The sequence below is a fragment of the Bison bison genome, unplaced genomic scaffold, assembly GCF_000754665.1.
Source record: "Bison bison bison isolate TAMUID 2011002044 unplaced genomic scaffold, Bison_UMD1.0 scf7180017864299, whole genome shotgun sequence".
In the NCBI taxonomy this organism is placed as follows: domain Eukaryota; kingdom Metazoa; phylum Chordata; class Mammalia; order Artiodactyla; family Bovidae; genus Bison; species Bison bison.
Window position 1 is genome coordinate 1,904,408 of NW_011494871.1, and position 17,468 is coordinate 1,921,875.

A 17,468-nucleotide genomic window follows, 5' to 3' on the forward strand; every position below is an offset into this window, starting at 1 on the left:
CATCCATACATGACCACAGGAAAAACCATAGCCTTGACTAGACGAAACTTTGTTGGCAAAGTAATGTCTCTGCTTTTGAATATGCTATCTATTCTATTGGTCATAACTTTCCTTCCAAGGAGTAAGAGTCTTTTAATTTCATGGCTGCAGTCACCATCTGCAGTGATTTTGGAGCCCAGAAAAATAAAGTCTGACACTGTTTCCACTGTTTCCCCATCTATTTCCCATGAAGTGATGGGACCGGATGCCATGATCTTCATTTTCTGAATGTTGAGCTTTAAGCCAACTTTTTCACTCTCCACTTTCACTTTCATCAAGAGGCTTTTGAGTTCCTCTTCACTTTCTGCCATAAGGGTGGTGTCATCTGCATATCTGAGGTTATTGATATTTCTCCCGGCAATCTTGATTCCAGCTTGTGTTTCTTCCAGTCCAGTGTTTCTCATGATGTACTCTGAATATAAGTTAAATAAACAGGGTGACAATATACAGCCTTGACATACTCCTTTTCCTATTTGGAACCAGTGTGTTGTTCCATGTCCAGTTCTAACTGTTGCTTCCTGACCTGCATACAAATTTCTCAAGAGGCAAGTCCCAAAGAGATATGGCAAATACCATATGATATCAGTTATATTTTGAATCTAAAAAAAATTATAAAATATGACACAAGTGATACATACAAAACAAAAACAGGCTCACAGACATAGAGAACAGATTATGGTTGCCATGGGGGAGGGGACTGGGAAGAGGAATGGATTGGGTGGTTGGGGTTAGCTGCTGCTGCTTCTAAGTCGCTTCAGTCGTGTCCAACTCTGTGCGACCCCATAGACAGCAGCCCACCAGGCTCCCCCGTCCCTGGGATTCTCCAGGCAAGAACACTGGAGTGGGTTGCCATTTCCTTCTCCAATGCGTGAAAGTGAAGTCGCTCAGTCGTGTCCCACTCTTTGCCACCCCATGGACTGCAGCCTACCAGGCTCCTCCATCCATGGAATTTTCCAGGCAAGAGTACTGGAGTGGGGTGCCAATGCCCTCTCCAGCTGGGGTTAGTAGATGCAAACTATTACCTAGAGAAGGCATGAACAGCAAGGTTCTACTGTATAGCACAGGGAACTATATTCAATATCCTGTAATCAACCATAGGGCTTCCCTGGTGGCTCAGTGGTAAAGAATCCACCTGCCAATTTGTAGGAGATACGGGTTTGATACCTGGGTTGGGAAGATCCCCTGGAGAAGGAAATGGCAACCCACTCCAGTATTCTTGCCTGGAGAATCCCATGAACAGGGGAGCTTGGCGAGCTACAGTCCATGAGGTTACAACATGAAGTTAGACACGACTTAGCAACTAAACAACAAAAACAATAATAAACCGTAATGGAAAAGAATATGAAAATGTGTGTGTGTATATATATATATAACTGAATCACTTTACAGCAGAAGTTACAATATCGTAAATCAACTCTACTTCAGTAAAATAAATTTTTAAAAACAAGGGGTTCATCCACAGTGCTGCTGTAAACAGGACTGGAGCCCTTTCCTCGTTATTTAGGTCCGTGGACTCATGCGTGTAGATGTAAAAGACTAGCCTAAAGATTAGAGTCAAGCTACACAGATAAGGGTCATTGACTCCAGGCTTATAAAGCTGAACTAAATAATGCAAGATTACTCTAAAAAATTAGTAGAGTGAACTTAACTGCAGTTTTCTACTTCCAGGCCAGTATTTGTCCGGTACCATATTTGCAGCGGTAGAATAAAACCTTCCTAAAGGACTTTGTGCTGTTTGTTTTTAAATGATACTCTCTTAAGTTAAAGCTAGCATAGTGGGGAGGGGCAACGTTAATGGGGTATATTGTGAGTTAGGGAGAATTTGATTGTGTTTTTACAAGAAAAACCCTTGGGCCAGTTTCACAAACTGAATTCATCAGACCATAAAACCTGCCTTTATTTACTTCCTGTATCTTTTATTTATTTCCCTCTTTGTTTGAAACAAAGCCTTTCATTAGAAATTTTATTTTACCAAATAGCTCTTTCTTCATCATGAAAAAAGTATTTGAGTTTTGTTTCTTAAAGGACGTGGCTGCAAATGAGGGTGATGTGTTCACCTCTAATGCACACCCACTAAGGTTATAAAATCTAGTAGACTATTAATAAGAGTTAGAAGATTTAGTTATAAACAGTTATTTTAAGAGGTGATTTATTCCTATGGCGGGCTTGTTGTCACGTGGAGAACAGTTTCTTTTGAAGTGGAAAACAGAAACATGTTTAAACACTAAACATGTTTCAGTGTCTATATTTTTTATTAAATGAAGATGGAATTTTATTCACCTCTGTGCCTTTGCTGGGGTAGCCCCTTTACCTGGAAAGTCTCATCTCCCCTCATCAGGGAAACACTGATGCTTCCAGGTCAGCCCAGACATTCTCCTCCCAGGGTGTCAGGAATTCCTTGTTGGGTTCTCGCTGGACACTGTCCATGTTCGTCTCATGGCACTTATCACATTGCCCTGGGCTTACATTCTGTTGTCCTCAGTGGACTGTGAATTCAATCTGCATCTCACTCATTCATATATATTAAATTCTTAGCACAGAACTTTGAACATAAAAAACATAAAAGAAATTTGTATTGAATGGGAGAGACTCACTCTCCTGCATTTTCTTTGATTTGACAGTTTGCTTGGCTCTGTTACTCATGAAAACTATGCAGCTAAACTCATTTGTTGAATATTTCAACAATATATATGAAGTAATGGTTACAGAAAAAATAGGTCATTTAGTTGAGCCCTTTTACTTAATAAATTTCCCTCAAATTGTCATATGAACCTGCAGGGAGCTAAACAGTGAACTCTTACTGGATATATTACTCCGGTTTTTTCACCTTGATTTTAAGCTCAAATAACTTCAAATTCATCACTTAATGCAGATCAATGTTTATATGATAAATACATCAGATATATCCGTGACCCAGAAGAGATAAATAGTGACACTGAGTCACAGGGTAACTGAGTTTGGGGGAAAGCTAAGAAGAGCAAAAATACAGGCAACTAACAAAAAATAAAGCGAGCCTTCCTAAAGAGAACAGAGAAAACATAGAGGGGAAAAAAAATCACTTCCACTTTATAACATACGCATACACACACATACACATATTTAAATGAAGCATGTATGTGGAGGGTTTTGAGGTACAGATCAGAATATGTATTGTGACAATATCCAAAACTGATTAATGTATTATTGGAAAACTTCTATTTAATTTCTAGCAGGTCCCCCTCAACTTGAATGAATGCTGTGAGGGACACAGGGACACATACACAAAAGCTTTCAGTTCAGTTCAGTTCAGTCGCTCAGTCGTGTCTGACTCTTTTCGACCACATGAATTGCAGCACGCCAGGCCTCCCTGTCAAGTATCCATTTGACAATAAACTTACTTTTCTAGATAAGACTATAGAGCCAACAAAAGAATTCAGGAACACTTGAACAAATGCTGAATGCTGTGTTCTAGAGAGATTAGTGAAGTAAAGTGAAGTCACTCAGTTGTGTCTGACTCTTTGTGACTGCATGGACTGTAGCCTACCAGACTCCTCTGTCCATTGGATTTTCCAGGCAATAGTCCTGGAGTGGATTGCCATTTCCATCCCCAGGGGATCTTCCCAACCCAGGGATCCAACCCCGGTCTACCACATTGTAGACAGATGTTTTACCGTCTGAGCCACCAGGGCAGACAGGTAATCAAGAGAGATTAATCCAGCATTAATCCTTCATGCTGGGTTAAGGTGCAGGGTTGGAAGAATAAGAAGCACAGAGAAATTAGGAGACATAGAATGATGTGCACCAATGAGGGAGACTGAACAAGATCTCACCCACCAAACATACAGCATCACAATGCCTGGCCCTAGAAGCATCCATGAAACAAACATCTGCTGAGTCAGTCATGGATTGCTCACAGTGGTTCTAAAGTTCATGAGAAAGGAGTCAACTTGGAGGACAAAGTGATGCCCTGTCTCTAAAATAGAAGATGTGGAGGAGACAGAAATGTCTGGGATGAAGGGGAAGGGCAGAAGTTGGAGGGTGTATTTCCATGGTGATGTCTGTTTTCTCCAAGGAGTAGGAGGTGAGGGGTAGGGCAGAGGCGAGAATCCGAGTGACTCATTGCCTGGGTTAACTTTGGTCACCAAGATGGTCTTTCACAGATCTCACATTTCAGAAAACAAAATCCTCAGTTGTTGATATGCAAAAGAATAGCAATTTAAGTAATCTGCATAGAAGAATTATATTATTTTTGGCAGGTTTTAAAAACTGGAAAAAATTAATTTTTAAATAATTCATTCATACATATATTTGATATATACTAACACACATGTGACCTAAATTAATTTTAATAAGATTTAGGGTTAAGACTTAAAATTTAATCACAGAATTAAAAAAAATAAACTATTGGTGACAAATCCTAAATGTTTAGTAATTTGGTACTACTGCGTGACAGCACATGTAAAAGTAGAGTTTGTAACACTGCATAGAGTAAACACTTTATAATAAGCTGTTTTAATTAATTCTTTAGGTCCCCAAATGGTAGAGGTCCAGAGTCAGCAGTTTCAGATCCACTCCAAGGATGGCAAGCCACTGTTCACTGTGGATGAAGAGAAAGTCATGGTTGGTACAGATAAACTTCGAGTAACAGGTAGGTATAGCTCTTAATTTTTGATTAAGGAATAATTGACAAACAACATTAGCTTCAGGTATACAGTATGGTGATTCAATATTCATATGTATCGTGAAATGATCCACACTAAGTCTAGTTAATGTCCATCACCACACATATTTACAAATTTATTTTCTTGTTATGAGAACTTTTAAGATGCACTGTCTTAGCAACTTTCAAATATACCATACAGTATTATTAACTAGGGGGCTTCCCAGATGGCTCAGTGGTAAATAACAAGCCTGCCAATGCAGGAGACTTGGGTTCGATCCCTGAGTCAGGAAAATCCCCTGGAGAAGGAAATGGCAACCCACTCTAGCAGTCTTGCCTGGGAAATTGCATGGACAGAGGAGCCTGGCTGACTGTAGTCCACAGTGTCGCAAAAGACTCGGACAGGACTTAGCGACTAAACAACAGTTGCTTTCTGGTTTTAAAATAAGCCTGAGTAGGAAAGATACGTACACCCCAGTGTTCACTGCAGCACTGTTTATAATGGCCACGATTTGGAAGCAACCTAAGTGTCCATCAACAGAGGAATGGATAAAGATGAGGTATGTATATACAATGGAATCTAACTCAGCCATTAAAAAGAACGAAATAATGCCATTTGCAGTAACATAGATGGACCTAAAGAGTGTTATATTAAATCAAGTAAGTCAGACAGAGAAGAAGAAATATGATATGACATCCCTTATATGTGTAATCTAAACAGAAATGATACAAATGAACTTACTTACAAAACAGAAAGAGACTCACAGACTTAGAGAGTGAGTTTATGGTTGCTGGGGGGAGGAGAAGGATGGGGGAAAAGGATACTTAGGGAGTTTGAGATGAACATGTACTCACTGCTATATTTAAAATGGATAACCAACAAGGACCTACTGTATAGCCCAGGGAACTCTGTTTAATGTTATGTGGCTGGGAGGGGAGTCTGGGGGAGAATGGATACGTGTATATGTAAGGCTGAGTCCCTTTTCTGTCCACGTGAAACTACCACAACATTGTTCATCGGCTATACCCCAATACAAAATAAAAAGTCAAAACAAACCTGGGTATTTGCAACTGCTTTAAAAATCATATTTTGTTTATAGGAACCTAGTGAAATCGTGGTGTTCTTGGAAAAGTAGGAAAGCAGTTATGCCTATTTTATCCCACAACTCAAACGTCTATACAGTCAACAATCAGAACCTACACGTCCCGTAAAACGCAGTATAGAGGCTTGATCTGTTGGCCGTTGTTTACTTTTGTAAGAATGCTGCACCTTTGGTTCGTGTTTAGGGCCTGAAGGGGCTCTTTTTGAACATTCGGTGGAGACGCCCCTCGTAAGACCCGACCCACCCCAGGACCTCAGGTAAGAGTTTTGTTCAGACGCTTCAGCAGATGCTACCAGGTGGTTCCTCATTCTGATGACCTTCCACCCATGACAGGTCATTTCTGACAGAATCCAGGGATGAACCTCCTTGTGCGCGTCCCGTCTTCTCGTCTCTGAGACGCAGGCCTGGTGACCAGCCCTGCCCCTGCCCCAGGGCAGCCTGCACTGTTCTGGTAGACTAGTTCCTCCTCCAGGAAACCTCAGGGACTTGGCTAAATGCCACTATTTTATTTATTTTTTCCTAGCTTTTTTTTTATTGTGGTAAAAATACGCATATAAAATGTATCATTGTAACCATTTTTAAATGTATAGTTCAGAACATATTTATACTTTACAAACTTAAAAGTTTTGTTTTTTATTTTCTATTATGGTTTACCACAGGATATTGAATATAGTTCCCTGTGCTCTACAGTAAGACCTTTTTGTTTATCCATCCTGTATATAGCAGTTTGCATCTGTTAACCCCAAACTCCCAATCCTTCTCTCCCTCCATCACCACTCTTCCCCTTGACAGCCACAGGTCTGTTCCCTATGTTTGTGGGTCTGTTTGTGTTTAGTAGATGAGTTCATTGTGTCATATTTGAGATTCCACATACAAGTGGCATCATCGATGGCTCAGCAGGTAAAGAATCTGCTTGAGATGCAGGAGACACGGGAGATGTGGGTTTGATCCCTGGGTGGGGAAGATCCCTTGGAGGATGACATGGCAACCCACTCCAATATTCTAGACTATTGCTTGAAAAATCCCATGGACAGAGGAGCCTGGCAGTCTACAGTTCAAAGGGTCGCAATGACTCGGACGTGACTGAGCCCACAGCACACATAAGTGACATCCTATGGCATTTGTCTTTGTCTGACTAGAATATGTACTAGAGAGTAGTATAATCTCTAGGCCCATCCATACAGTTGCACACAGCATTGTTTCACTCTTTTGTGTAACTGAATAATATTCCATTGTGTGTGTGTGTGTGTAAATATACCACAGCATCTTTATCCCTTCACTTGTCGATGGACATTGAGGTGGTTTCCACAGTTTCTGGCTACTGTGAGTAGCATTGCTATTAAAGTAGGGGTGTAAATGCAGCTATTTAAAAATGCTTCATTGACTCCATGTCAGCCATAGGAAAGTCCAGAATGCTCCCGGGGCACTTGGCCTGTGACCTAGTCTCCGTGGGGCCCCCTAGACTGGCACCCTGGGCACCTCTGCTCACTCGTCCTGAGACCCAGCAGCTGCCAGCCCCAAGCTCCACACTCCCACACACCTTGTCCCACCTGACTGGGGTGCCCCTCCTGACCTTGGACACCCATGGACGTCTCCTTGTCCTCATGCTTCGGCTCACCAACCCATCGTTCTTCCCTGAAAATCATCAGCTGAGGTAAAACAATGGCACCTTTTAGAGAAAGAGAATTGTGTCCTATATGGGCTTAAAATGTCCAAAAGGCATTCTCAGAAATTTCAGTTTACATTACATTTTTAAAATATGTGCACTGTGAGTAGAGACAGGAGCATTACAAAACTGAGAACGTGATGAATCCATATATGCAAAGAAATTGGAAAACTTTGATATATCTTTTTTCAACTGTGGCAAAATGCACATAAATTTTACCTTCTTAACCACTTTTAAACGTACAGTTCAAAAGCCTATGGCAGGCTCATTGTTGTCAACCATCCCTACCTCCAGTCGCCAGAATTCTTTACGTCTTGCAAAACTGAAACTCCACGCCCCTTAAACACTAACTCCTGTCCCCTTCCCCAGGCCCTGCACGCCACCACCCTGCCCTGTGTGTCTATGGGTCTGAGGGCTCTCGGCACGTTGTTTAAGTGGGATCGTACAGTATGTGTCCTTTTGTGACTGGCACAATATCCTCAACCTTTGGTATATCTCTATGCAATATCAAAATGTATAAAATCACCTCGTTCCATATGTGTTTATTCTTTATACAGAGTCTCTGTGTGCCTGTGTGTATTTCACCGTATCACTGGCTACTGAATGTCCTTTACTGCTGTAACTGTTTATTCCAATAGTATATTTGTGCTTTATAACAAAAACAAACAGTAGTTTTAAAAACAAGTGTCTTCAAGTCTACAGTGTCACTTAAAGTCACATTTAGAATTTGAACTGGAAAAATATTCAGGTCAACTAGCACATTCTAATATATTATGTATAATAGGGGAATAATGTACAGTAGGAACCCTAGCTTTACAAACAAGCCTGGTGACCTTGGCCAAACTAACCCTTTGAGGCTATATTTCATCATAAAACATTGGTAGTATTATATATCTCAGTATTCTGGGGAAGATTTAATAAGCTATGAAGTTAAAAATGTTTTGTAAACTGAAAGTGGCATACAAATAATCATTTTTATTATCATTATTATACCAACTAGATATTCATACCAAATGGAATTGGAGTTAGGAAATTTGGCATTTCACTTAACGTTAATGTCTAATTAAACATTAATCTAAAGCAAGTGAGAGTTCAATTCATCTTACCCACTTAGAGAACATTTGCAGCATAAAATTAGATTGTGACTATAATTAAATTGTAACAGTTTCATTGATTTTGATAAAGGACCATGAGATCAATATTAGGGAAGAAGAACATTTTATCTTTGTAGGAAAGAAACATGATTCAATCTCTTAAAAAAATAATGCCATGAGAAAAATTTTGTTATTAAAAATAATATAAATTGTAGAGCTGCCAAACCACTCTTTGCAGTGAACGTCACTGTTTTAAAAGTATGGGCCTCATTATTAAACAATTCGTCTTACATTTTTCCCTTTAGGAAATAAATTTTCTGGCTTCTACAGCAGGCCTTTCAGTATTCTCTGGCTTTCTAAAACGTGACACTAAGGGAACATTCCATAACCCAAGTGTTACAACCAGAGTGACTGAGAACATAATGAAATTATAAGGAATTGCTTGAGGAATGGGGTTTGGATGGAAGACATGAACTAACAGGTTTCGAATGCCTGCCACTGCCAGGAAATGCATCTGTACTGTCACATAATTTCTCTTGTTTCCTCATCAGCTCGACCTGAAAAGCATCAACTCAATCCCCATTTTACAAAAGAGAACACTGAGCTCAAGGTAGGAGCACATTCTAAGACACAAAGGAAAAAAGGCAGCCAACTGATGACTCAACAGCTCTGGCTCCAAAGCCATTGTACGCTGTGTTCCCACCTTCCACCACACAGGGGAAGCCTTTAGTGATTCACTCCCTGATTTACCTCCAGACTCTGCTGACTGGGTGCATGAGAGCTGTACTGTCTTCTGTGAGTTTGTGCTATCACCTGTCCTTCCCTTTTTATGTCTATGTCCAGTAGGATTACTATTCCTGGCCTAAGTAAAATGAGATCGATTCTGGAATATCTTAACTGACCTATGAAAACTTTGTGGATGTTGTTGGGTTAAGATCATGAAGATCATTTGTAAAAAGACCTCTGAAATATACATGTTTAAATATCACAATTTAAAGTTTGGTATTTGCTCAAATGGTAGTTATGAAAGCATAACAGTTATTTTCTTTAAGAAAAGTATATAATTGACTTGTATTTAAGCTAGATTTACATTTCTTAGGGCAAGGTCATCCTCAAGAGAAGCATGAACTGTAACATACCATTTTAAAGCTAATTCTCATTTATGCATGATATAATTCAATCTTTTTAAAAAAAATTCAGCAAAAATGTATAAAGTGTGTTTATGTGCCAGAGTCTATATAGATGCTGGTTCCACAGTGATAAAAGGCATGGTCCCTGACCTTAGTGAGTTTAGAGTCTGTTGGAAGAAAGAAACGTGCAAACAAGTTACAATGACATCATTCATTGTGATGAAGGTGCAAAACGATAGTGAGGAAGTAGGAGAAAGAGTGTAACTCTTCCTAGGGTGATCTGAGATGAAGTCACAGATAGGAAAGCTCTTGAACGGAAACTTAAGGCATCAGTAGATGTGGATGCAGTGGGGCGAACTGCAAAGCCCCTACAGTCCAGTAGGGATGTGATGGTGGAAACCATGCCCAGGACACAGTAACAGATATGTTTCTTCATTAGATCAGTAAAATGAACAGACATGGAAGTATTTGTTCCCATTTCAAACACTTGTAAATGTTGGTTTCCTTAGTACAGTTCATAAATATAAGTAGAAACCAAGGAAGCCCATTCATTCCCAGGTCCCAGTAATCAAGTAGAAAACTCATGGTCATTGCATGTGTCACTCAGTCGTGTCTGACTCTTTGCAAACCCATGGACTGTGACCCACCAGGCTCCTCTGTCCATGGGATTCTCCAGACAAGAATACTGCAGTGGGTTGCCATGCTCTCCTCCAGGGGATCCTCCCAATCCAGGGATCAAAGCCAGGTCTCGTGCATCTCCTGCATTGCAGGCGGGCTCTTCACCACTGGCACTACCGGGGAAGCCCACGGTGGAGTGGAAGCTAAGTCAGGGGTACTCAAGGGGAAAGCAGGATTCCACGGAGACCAGGGGCTGGGACTTGAATATTTTATGGAGACTGAGATTCCAAGCTACAACCCAGTGTGTATGAAATACCCAGAGATATCTCATAGATCTTGAGAAGATATTTCAGCATCTGGTAGGACTAAGCACACACGCGCGTGCACACACACAGAGGAGCACACACATATGCATACACACATACATACACACACACCCTCTCAGAGTTTTTCTCTCTCACCATTTCTCTGTCTGTTCTTGCTTATTTTTCCATGTGAACGTTAGGTCTTTGATATCTGACCATGCTGAACGCATTCATGGAAATGTGTACTTCAGAGCATTCTCATCTTAGCCTTTTTGGTAATATGGGTCTAAACCTGTGCTGAATTGAAATGTTTCATCTTCAAGGATAGAAATGATGCAGAGGGGAGGAAGTCTGCTTCTGGGAGCATCGCATTATGAGAACATTAACAACTAGTCATTGGTCCTGTTGAGGTCACTTGTGGTTTGAGAATGACCCTGGAAATGGACTCACCTTCACCAGGGTCCCTGAAATGGGCCCAGTGGTGCAGGGTACTCACACCCTCCTCCTTCCCCTCTGCTGTCTTCCATCAGTCCAGGCAGGAAAGACGCAGGCAGTTAGCAGTGGCCAGAAGGTGCCTCCATCAGCAGACCAGGCTCAGTGTGTTTCCCCCAACACCTAAACCCAACAGAACTTGACCAATACATTCCAGGAATATCTCTGCTTCTAACACTCAAAGTCATATTTTAACATGTATAACAGGTCAGATCTTACATACTGAGAGGGACATAAGAAAAGGGAGCTTTATTTTCCATAACAAATAGTGGTAGATGAGAAAACCTGCCAATTAAAGGTAGTAATCCACCTGACTTAAAGGTTGATCAGTACCACTTAGTCATAAAAAAGAACGAAATAATGTCATTTGCAGCAACATGGATACAACTAGAGATTATCATACTAAGTCAAGTAAGCCAAACAGAGAAAGACAAATAATATAGGATATCACTTATATGTGGAATCTAAAATATGACGCAAATGAAACTGTCTGTGAAACAGACTTAAGGACATAAAGAATAGACTGGTGGGTGCCAAGCAGGTTGGGGGAGGGAAGGATTGGGAATTTGGGATTAGCAGATGCAGATTATTATATATAGGATGGATAAGCAACAAGGTCCTACTGTGTAGCATAGAGAACTGTACTCCGTATTCTGTGATAAACTATAATGGAACAGAATATAAAAGATTTTATATATATATATATAATGTATAACCAAGTCACTTTTCTAAGCAGCCAAAATTAATTAACACAACATTTTAAATCAACTGTACTTCAATTAAGAAATTATTTTAAATATCGATCAGTCACTTCAGATGCACATTCATTACCAGGCACTTCTCACCTCTTAAATGCTACCCTTTCCTTCTCCTACCACCTGCACCCTACTCTGACACTGCAGTGGGATGGGTCCTTTTCTCCTTCTCGTGGATCTTTAAACATTGCAAGCAAGTCAGCCTTTCGCCTTTTGGTTGAGTCAGGCTGGAGCAGCTGAAAAGCCTGTCCAGTGATCCTGTTGGGCCATCTGGTGGAAATGCCATCAGTCGTTTCCAGGCAGAAGCAAATAAGAGAAGTTCCCTGCTCCTGTGTTCCTGGTTCTGTATCTGTGTTTGACTAAATCACAAGGAGATGCTGCTGAATCTTACAGAAACAAGGCCTGCTGAGGCCAGTCTCAACCCTGTCTATAAACTCCATTAGTTAATCATTTTTCCAGGAGAAATTGCTGCATGTGCCCTGTAATCTTCCTAAATGGAAAAATAAAAAAGCAGACAACAAAGTCCAAACTTTTGTGAACATGTAGCAAATGAATGTGTTGCCCTTAAATTTCTCTTTTTCCCAAAGAAGTTTGGGTTTGGACTTAAAAAAAAAAGTTTTCCAGAGATATTCACCAGTAGCACTTTCTTCTGGTGTGGCGTGCCAGACCACTGACCACGCTGTCCGGAGCTGCCGCACAGGGCTGGGATGGTCTAACATTTGCATCAGTTTTCAGAGGATATTAATTTCATAGATTCTCATTGATGGGAAGTTAATTTCTTTACTCCACTTTATTTCTGGATTTATCAATGAAAATCAACCCTGAATATTCACTGAAAGGACTGATGCTGGAGCTGAAGCTCCAATACTTTGGCCACCTGATGGGAAGAGCTGACTCACTGGAAAAGACCCTGATGCTGGGAAAGATTGAAGGCAGGAGGAGAAGGGGACGACAGAGGATGAGATGGTTGGATGGCATCACTGACTCAATGGACATGAGTTAGAGCAAACCTGGGAGATAGTGAAGGATAGAGGACCCTGGAATGCTACAGTCCATGGGGTTGCAAAGAGCTGGACATGACTTAGTGACTGAACAGCAGCTGTTCAGTCCAACCCCCTGGACTGTAGCATGCCAGGCTCCCATGTATGGCAAAAACCACAGTATTATAAAGGAATTCGCATCTAATTAAAATAAATTAATTTAAAAAAATTTTTTAAAGAATGAATGAATATACTATATATCTTACTGATACATATTCTCTATATGTCTCTATCTCTATTGGAAGATACTATGTCTTACTGATTATATTCTCTAAGATTTATGTTCTCTAAGAATATAATAAGTAAAATATATAGTATATTTTCCATTGGTTTGGAGATTCCTGAGGTGGCTGTTTTTTATGCCATTTTTTCTTGGTTTCCTTCCCTCATTTCAGACTAGAATCCCCGACACGGAGTCTCAGCATGGACGCCCCCAAAGGCATTCACATTCAAGCCCCTGCGGGGAAGATCGAGGCCCTTACCCAGATGGACATCGTTCTTCAGAGCAGTGATGGGACGGTGAGTCCATCGGATGGTGCGTGGTGGGTGCTCCCATTGTACAAGCCTCATGTCTACTAAGTAATGATGACATTCACGTCCAATAAGGCATCAGCAAATTACAGTTTGCAAAGAGATGTCATGAAAGGCATCACAGAAAATGTGAAAGAAGGAAAAAAATTAACACTGAAAGAAAAGCCAAAAAAGGTTAAAAGCAGTCTGTTGGATCCAGACTGCTTTCTTTGGCATTTGTACTATCAAGTCTCCTGTTGTTTTCAGCTTTGAAAAAGTCCTGGACATTCAGAGCTCGCAAAGAATGTCCATCCTGCCACTTCCTAGTGACCCTCTCGGTAGAACTGTCCCTGGGGGTCACCTGTAAGGGATAACTCTTTATTTTTTTTTTTTTACCACCCAGGGTGCTCGCTCACATCAAGTCCTGGTTCAGTGAAAGTCAAATATGAAAAATAAGAGTTGCAATAAAGAAAACTCTGGAACCTCCAGTCCAGAAATAAAACATCCCTGATAAGAGTCCCTCTCAGAATGGGCAGCAAGGCACAGGCTCCCTATTATTTATTGATCCTTCTAGTGTAAAATCAATTTGCCAATTACCTGTTTGAATCAAGGACATTAACAGGCCTCTCTGGGCCTCTCTCCTCATTTGTCAAGTACCGGAAATAGTATCTACTTCACTATGTCACAGGGCTAAGAGACATCAATGCAGAAAGATAATTTTGAACTGATACTAATTTAACATTAAGAGAGGGTGTGGTTGAGGCTGCAGAGGGAGACCACAGGAGGCAGGTTCAGTCCCTGGCTTGCAAGATCCCCTGGAGAATGGAATGTATTCTCCAGTATTCTTGCCTGGAGAATTCCATGGACAGAGGAGCCTGGGCCCGCTATAGCCCATGCGTCACAAAGAGTCTCACACAACTTAGTAACTAACAGCAGCAGCAGCAAAGCATTAGACAATAACCTATATAGGTTCTGCTCCAAAAAACATAAGACCATTTGACTTTCTGCTCTGACGGTGACTCAGACCCCAGGGCAAAGCCTGCCTGCCATGCACTTGTACTGTCACCCTGCACTTCCCCCAGAGACGTCAGCATCCCAGGATGCCAGTGTATTCAGAGCTTGGCCTGACGGGACCAGAGCCACATAAAACAAAGGTGGGATTCAACCTTGTTGGCGAGGAAGAACATGGGAGCTTCCCAAACATAGTTTAGTTCATTCTGATGAGTGAGCACCCTGCCAGGGCTCAGGCTTGGTTGCTCTGTACTATGACTCTAATTTCTTTTAGCTGTCACAGATTTCCAAAACTCAATCAACAGCCATTTGTGTGCATCTTGGTTCAACTAAACCTCTCTAGGAACAAATCCCATGGACGGAGGAGCCTGGTGGGCTGCAGTCCATGGGGTCGCTAGAGTCGGACACAACTGAGCGACTTCACTTTCACTTTTCACTTTCATGCATTGGAGAAGGAAATGGAAACCCACTGCAGTGTTCTTGCCTGGAGAATCCCAGGGACGGGGAAGCCTGGTGGGCTGCCGTCTATGGGGTCGCACAGAGTCGGACACAAGTAAAGCGACTTAGCAGCAGCAGCAGGAACAAAAGTCCAGTGGGTCCCCTCTTATTTTAGTTGTCTGTCACCTGCTTCCTGTATCTAATAGAAGGCAACAGAGTTGCAAATAAAATTTTAAAAGCTGGAGAAATGGTTGCTAGCCATTATGATGAATTTAATTGCCTCTCCTAGGAAAATAATATCATGAGCAATTCCAGCATTCACACGGTAAAATGAATAAGATGAGTCAACTTCTGCGGCTTGTATTTTATCCTAATAGAAAGAGAAGTTGAAGGTCAAAGTGGAACACAAAGTCAATGTGAATCAAAAAATGGTATTTATTTTGGCCAGATAACTCTGAAAGGTCTTCAAGGAGTGTCACATCATACACTTTCCTAGCTGGCCTAGTGTAATGAATAAAAGAAAAAAAAAAGACTTCCCTCCAGTTCCTAAGGAATATTTATCCCCACTGCCCAGATGGAAACTAGAAATAGGCTTTGAAAGAATCAGGTCATCATAATGTGACTTCAGCCGAGGCAGGTGCCTACTTCATTTTCTATGCAGAGAAAGAACTTGGAACATTTGGTGCATTTGAGTTTCGTGTTTGTCATGTTCCCTCCCCCTTGACCACGTCTTGTTTCGCTCTCTCCCAAGCAGGTTGTGCTCGACGCGGAAACTGTGTGTTTGCCGGAGCTGGCTCTCGGGAGCCAGGGGCCCGCAGGCAGCTCCCAGGGGCTCTACGAGGTCTGTGTGTGTCCGGATGGGAAGCTCTACCTGTCTGTGGCTGACATGGGTACCACATGCCACGAACACAGTCACCTCTGCCTCTAAACCATGAGCATCGCCCAGAGAGCACCTTCTGTGTCTCGGTACGCTCAGTAGTGCAGACCTCAGCCTTCCCAGCAGGAGCCACTCGACAACAGTGAGCTGAGTTTGCGTGTGGGAGTTTGAAAGGAGCTCAAACGTACGACTGAAAATGTTCCCATGAAACTCTGTGATCTCAGAGTGGACCTTAGACACAGAAGTCCAAGGATCAGAAGAAGTGTTGATCCCACCAGACGGGCTCGTTGCCATCATAACCAATGTGACTTTCCCTGTCCTGTGTGTGTTGGTCTGTGATGGGATGTCGGGCTGCTGTGTGGAATGGATGCATGGATGTGTGATGCTCAGCTGGGGACCTCTGACCTCCCGTGAGAGTAGTCTGAGTCCTGCCCAGCTGCCCCAGAGTTCTCTGAGGTTTTCCACTGTGTCACTCAATCCTGCAGGAGCTGTATTCATTTCAACACAAAGTGTGTCTGGTTTCAGAAGAAAATCTTCAAGTTTTAAAGGGATGTTCAGATTGATTAGTCTTTCAGAATGTGGTCAGGGAGTAAATTGTACACAACTGATCATGTTTCTTTATATAGTCCATAAGCAATAAAAATCAACCTACATTTTTCATAGACTTCACTGTGTGTGTTACTTTCTTTAATCCTCACAACTCTTTTTGAGTTCAGTACTGTTTTTCCCCCAGTTGCTGGTGATAAAAAAAAAAAAAAAAAAGGTTCAGATGAGTCAAGTCACAGGTCACCCAGTATCTACTAAAATTAAACTCAACTGGACCCTAACATTTCAACATCAGTTTCCACTTTGGAAAACTTTGATCTGTGTCTCACTGCACCTGCATCACCTGTTTACCTGATACCTGCACAGACGGGCTGATGCCTACATGAAAGGTGGAGAAACTAAAGTCAAGGGGAGTTCTGTCACCCACCAAGACGGCCCCACGAGCTGGTGGGGGCTCGCCGCTGCCCAGCCCGCGTGCTCACCTCACAGGAGAGGTGAGGGACCGGGGGTGGAGTGGCGCTTCACCGAGTCACTGCTCACAGTTGCCGTCCTTGGCTGTGTGATCTGTATATGAATACAGTGGACACACACACTGAACCCATGAATGCTCTGGTTTTGTGGTTTTACTTACACGGTGGAATGCCTTCATCACACCGAAGGCCAGGTGTTGGTTTTGATGTCTGTTTTACTGATCGTTCCCGTTAGAATCCCCACACGGCACAAGACGTGGTAGGACCAACAGAACTGCAACTTTCCCATTAAAGGATTTATGACTAGAAATACAACATCGGTTTCATTTTCCACAGTCTCAGAACTGAGAGAAAAGTGGTCTTTATTTCTAATGCTGTCTTAACAAGGTGTTAACAATGCAACCCATTCCTAACAGTTTCTTAATATTTAAATTACTGGTATTATAAACATTTGAAATTATTAATACAAAATAAAATACAAATTAAAATTTTAAAAATACAGTGTGTCCTAATCAGTTAAGAGCAAACTCAACTCTGAATATAACACTCCTAGTTTCAGGGTATTGGGAGGGTGGGGACTTAGATTATTTAAATAAGTATTTGTCTTTTCCATTTAGTTAAGTCCTGATTTTTAGAATTAATGTCTGCTTTCTTGCTGTGACACTCCTGTTGTCATAGTAGTGTTGTCATTTTTGTGTCATATTTACTCTCTTATACCATGTTTGTGCAGGAAAA

At 41.6% G+C, this 17,468-nt stretch overlaps 1 protein-coding gene across 1 annotated transcript in view; it reads left to right on the top strand.

The window, feature by feature from the left end:
* Positions 1 to 16,381, top strand: part of SGCG (sarcoglycan, gamma (35kDa dystrophin-associated glycoprotein)) — a 31,111-nt gene extending 14,730 nt beyond the window's left edge. Inside the window, exons 5-8 of the mRNA XM_010851197.1 lie at positions 4,547 to 4,666; positions 5,966 to 6,038; positions 13,277 to 13,400; positions 15,595 to 16,381. Of these exons, the coding sequence (XP_010849499.1) occupies positions 4,547 to 4,666; positions 5,966 to 6,038; positions 13,277 to 13,400; positions 15,595 to 15,768 (491 nt within the window). The 3' untranslated portion in view covers positions 15,769 to 16,381. The remainder of the gene's footprint in view (positions 1 to 4,546; positions 4,667 to 5,965; positions 6,039 to 13,276; positions 13,401 to 15,594) is intronic.
* Positions 16,382 to 17,468: the final 1,087 nt, after the last annotated feature.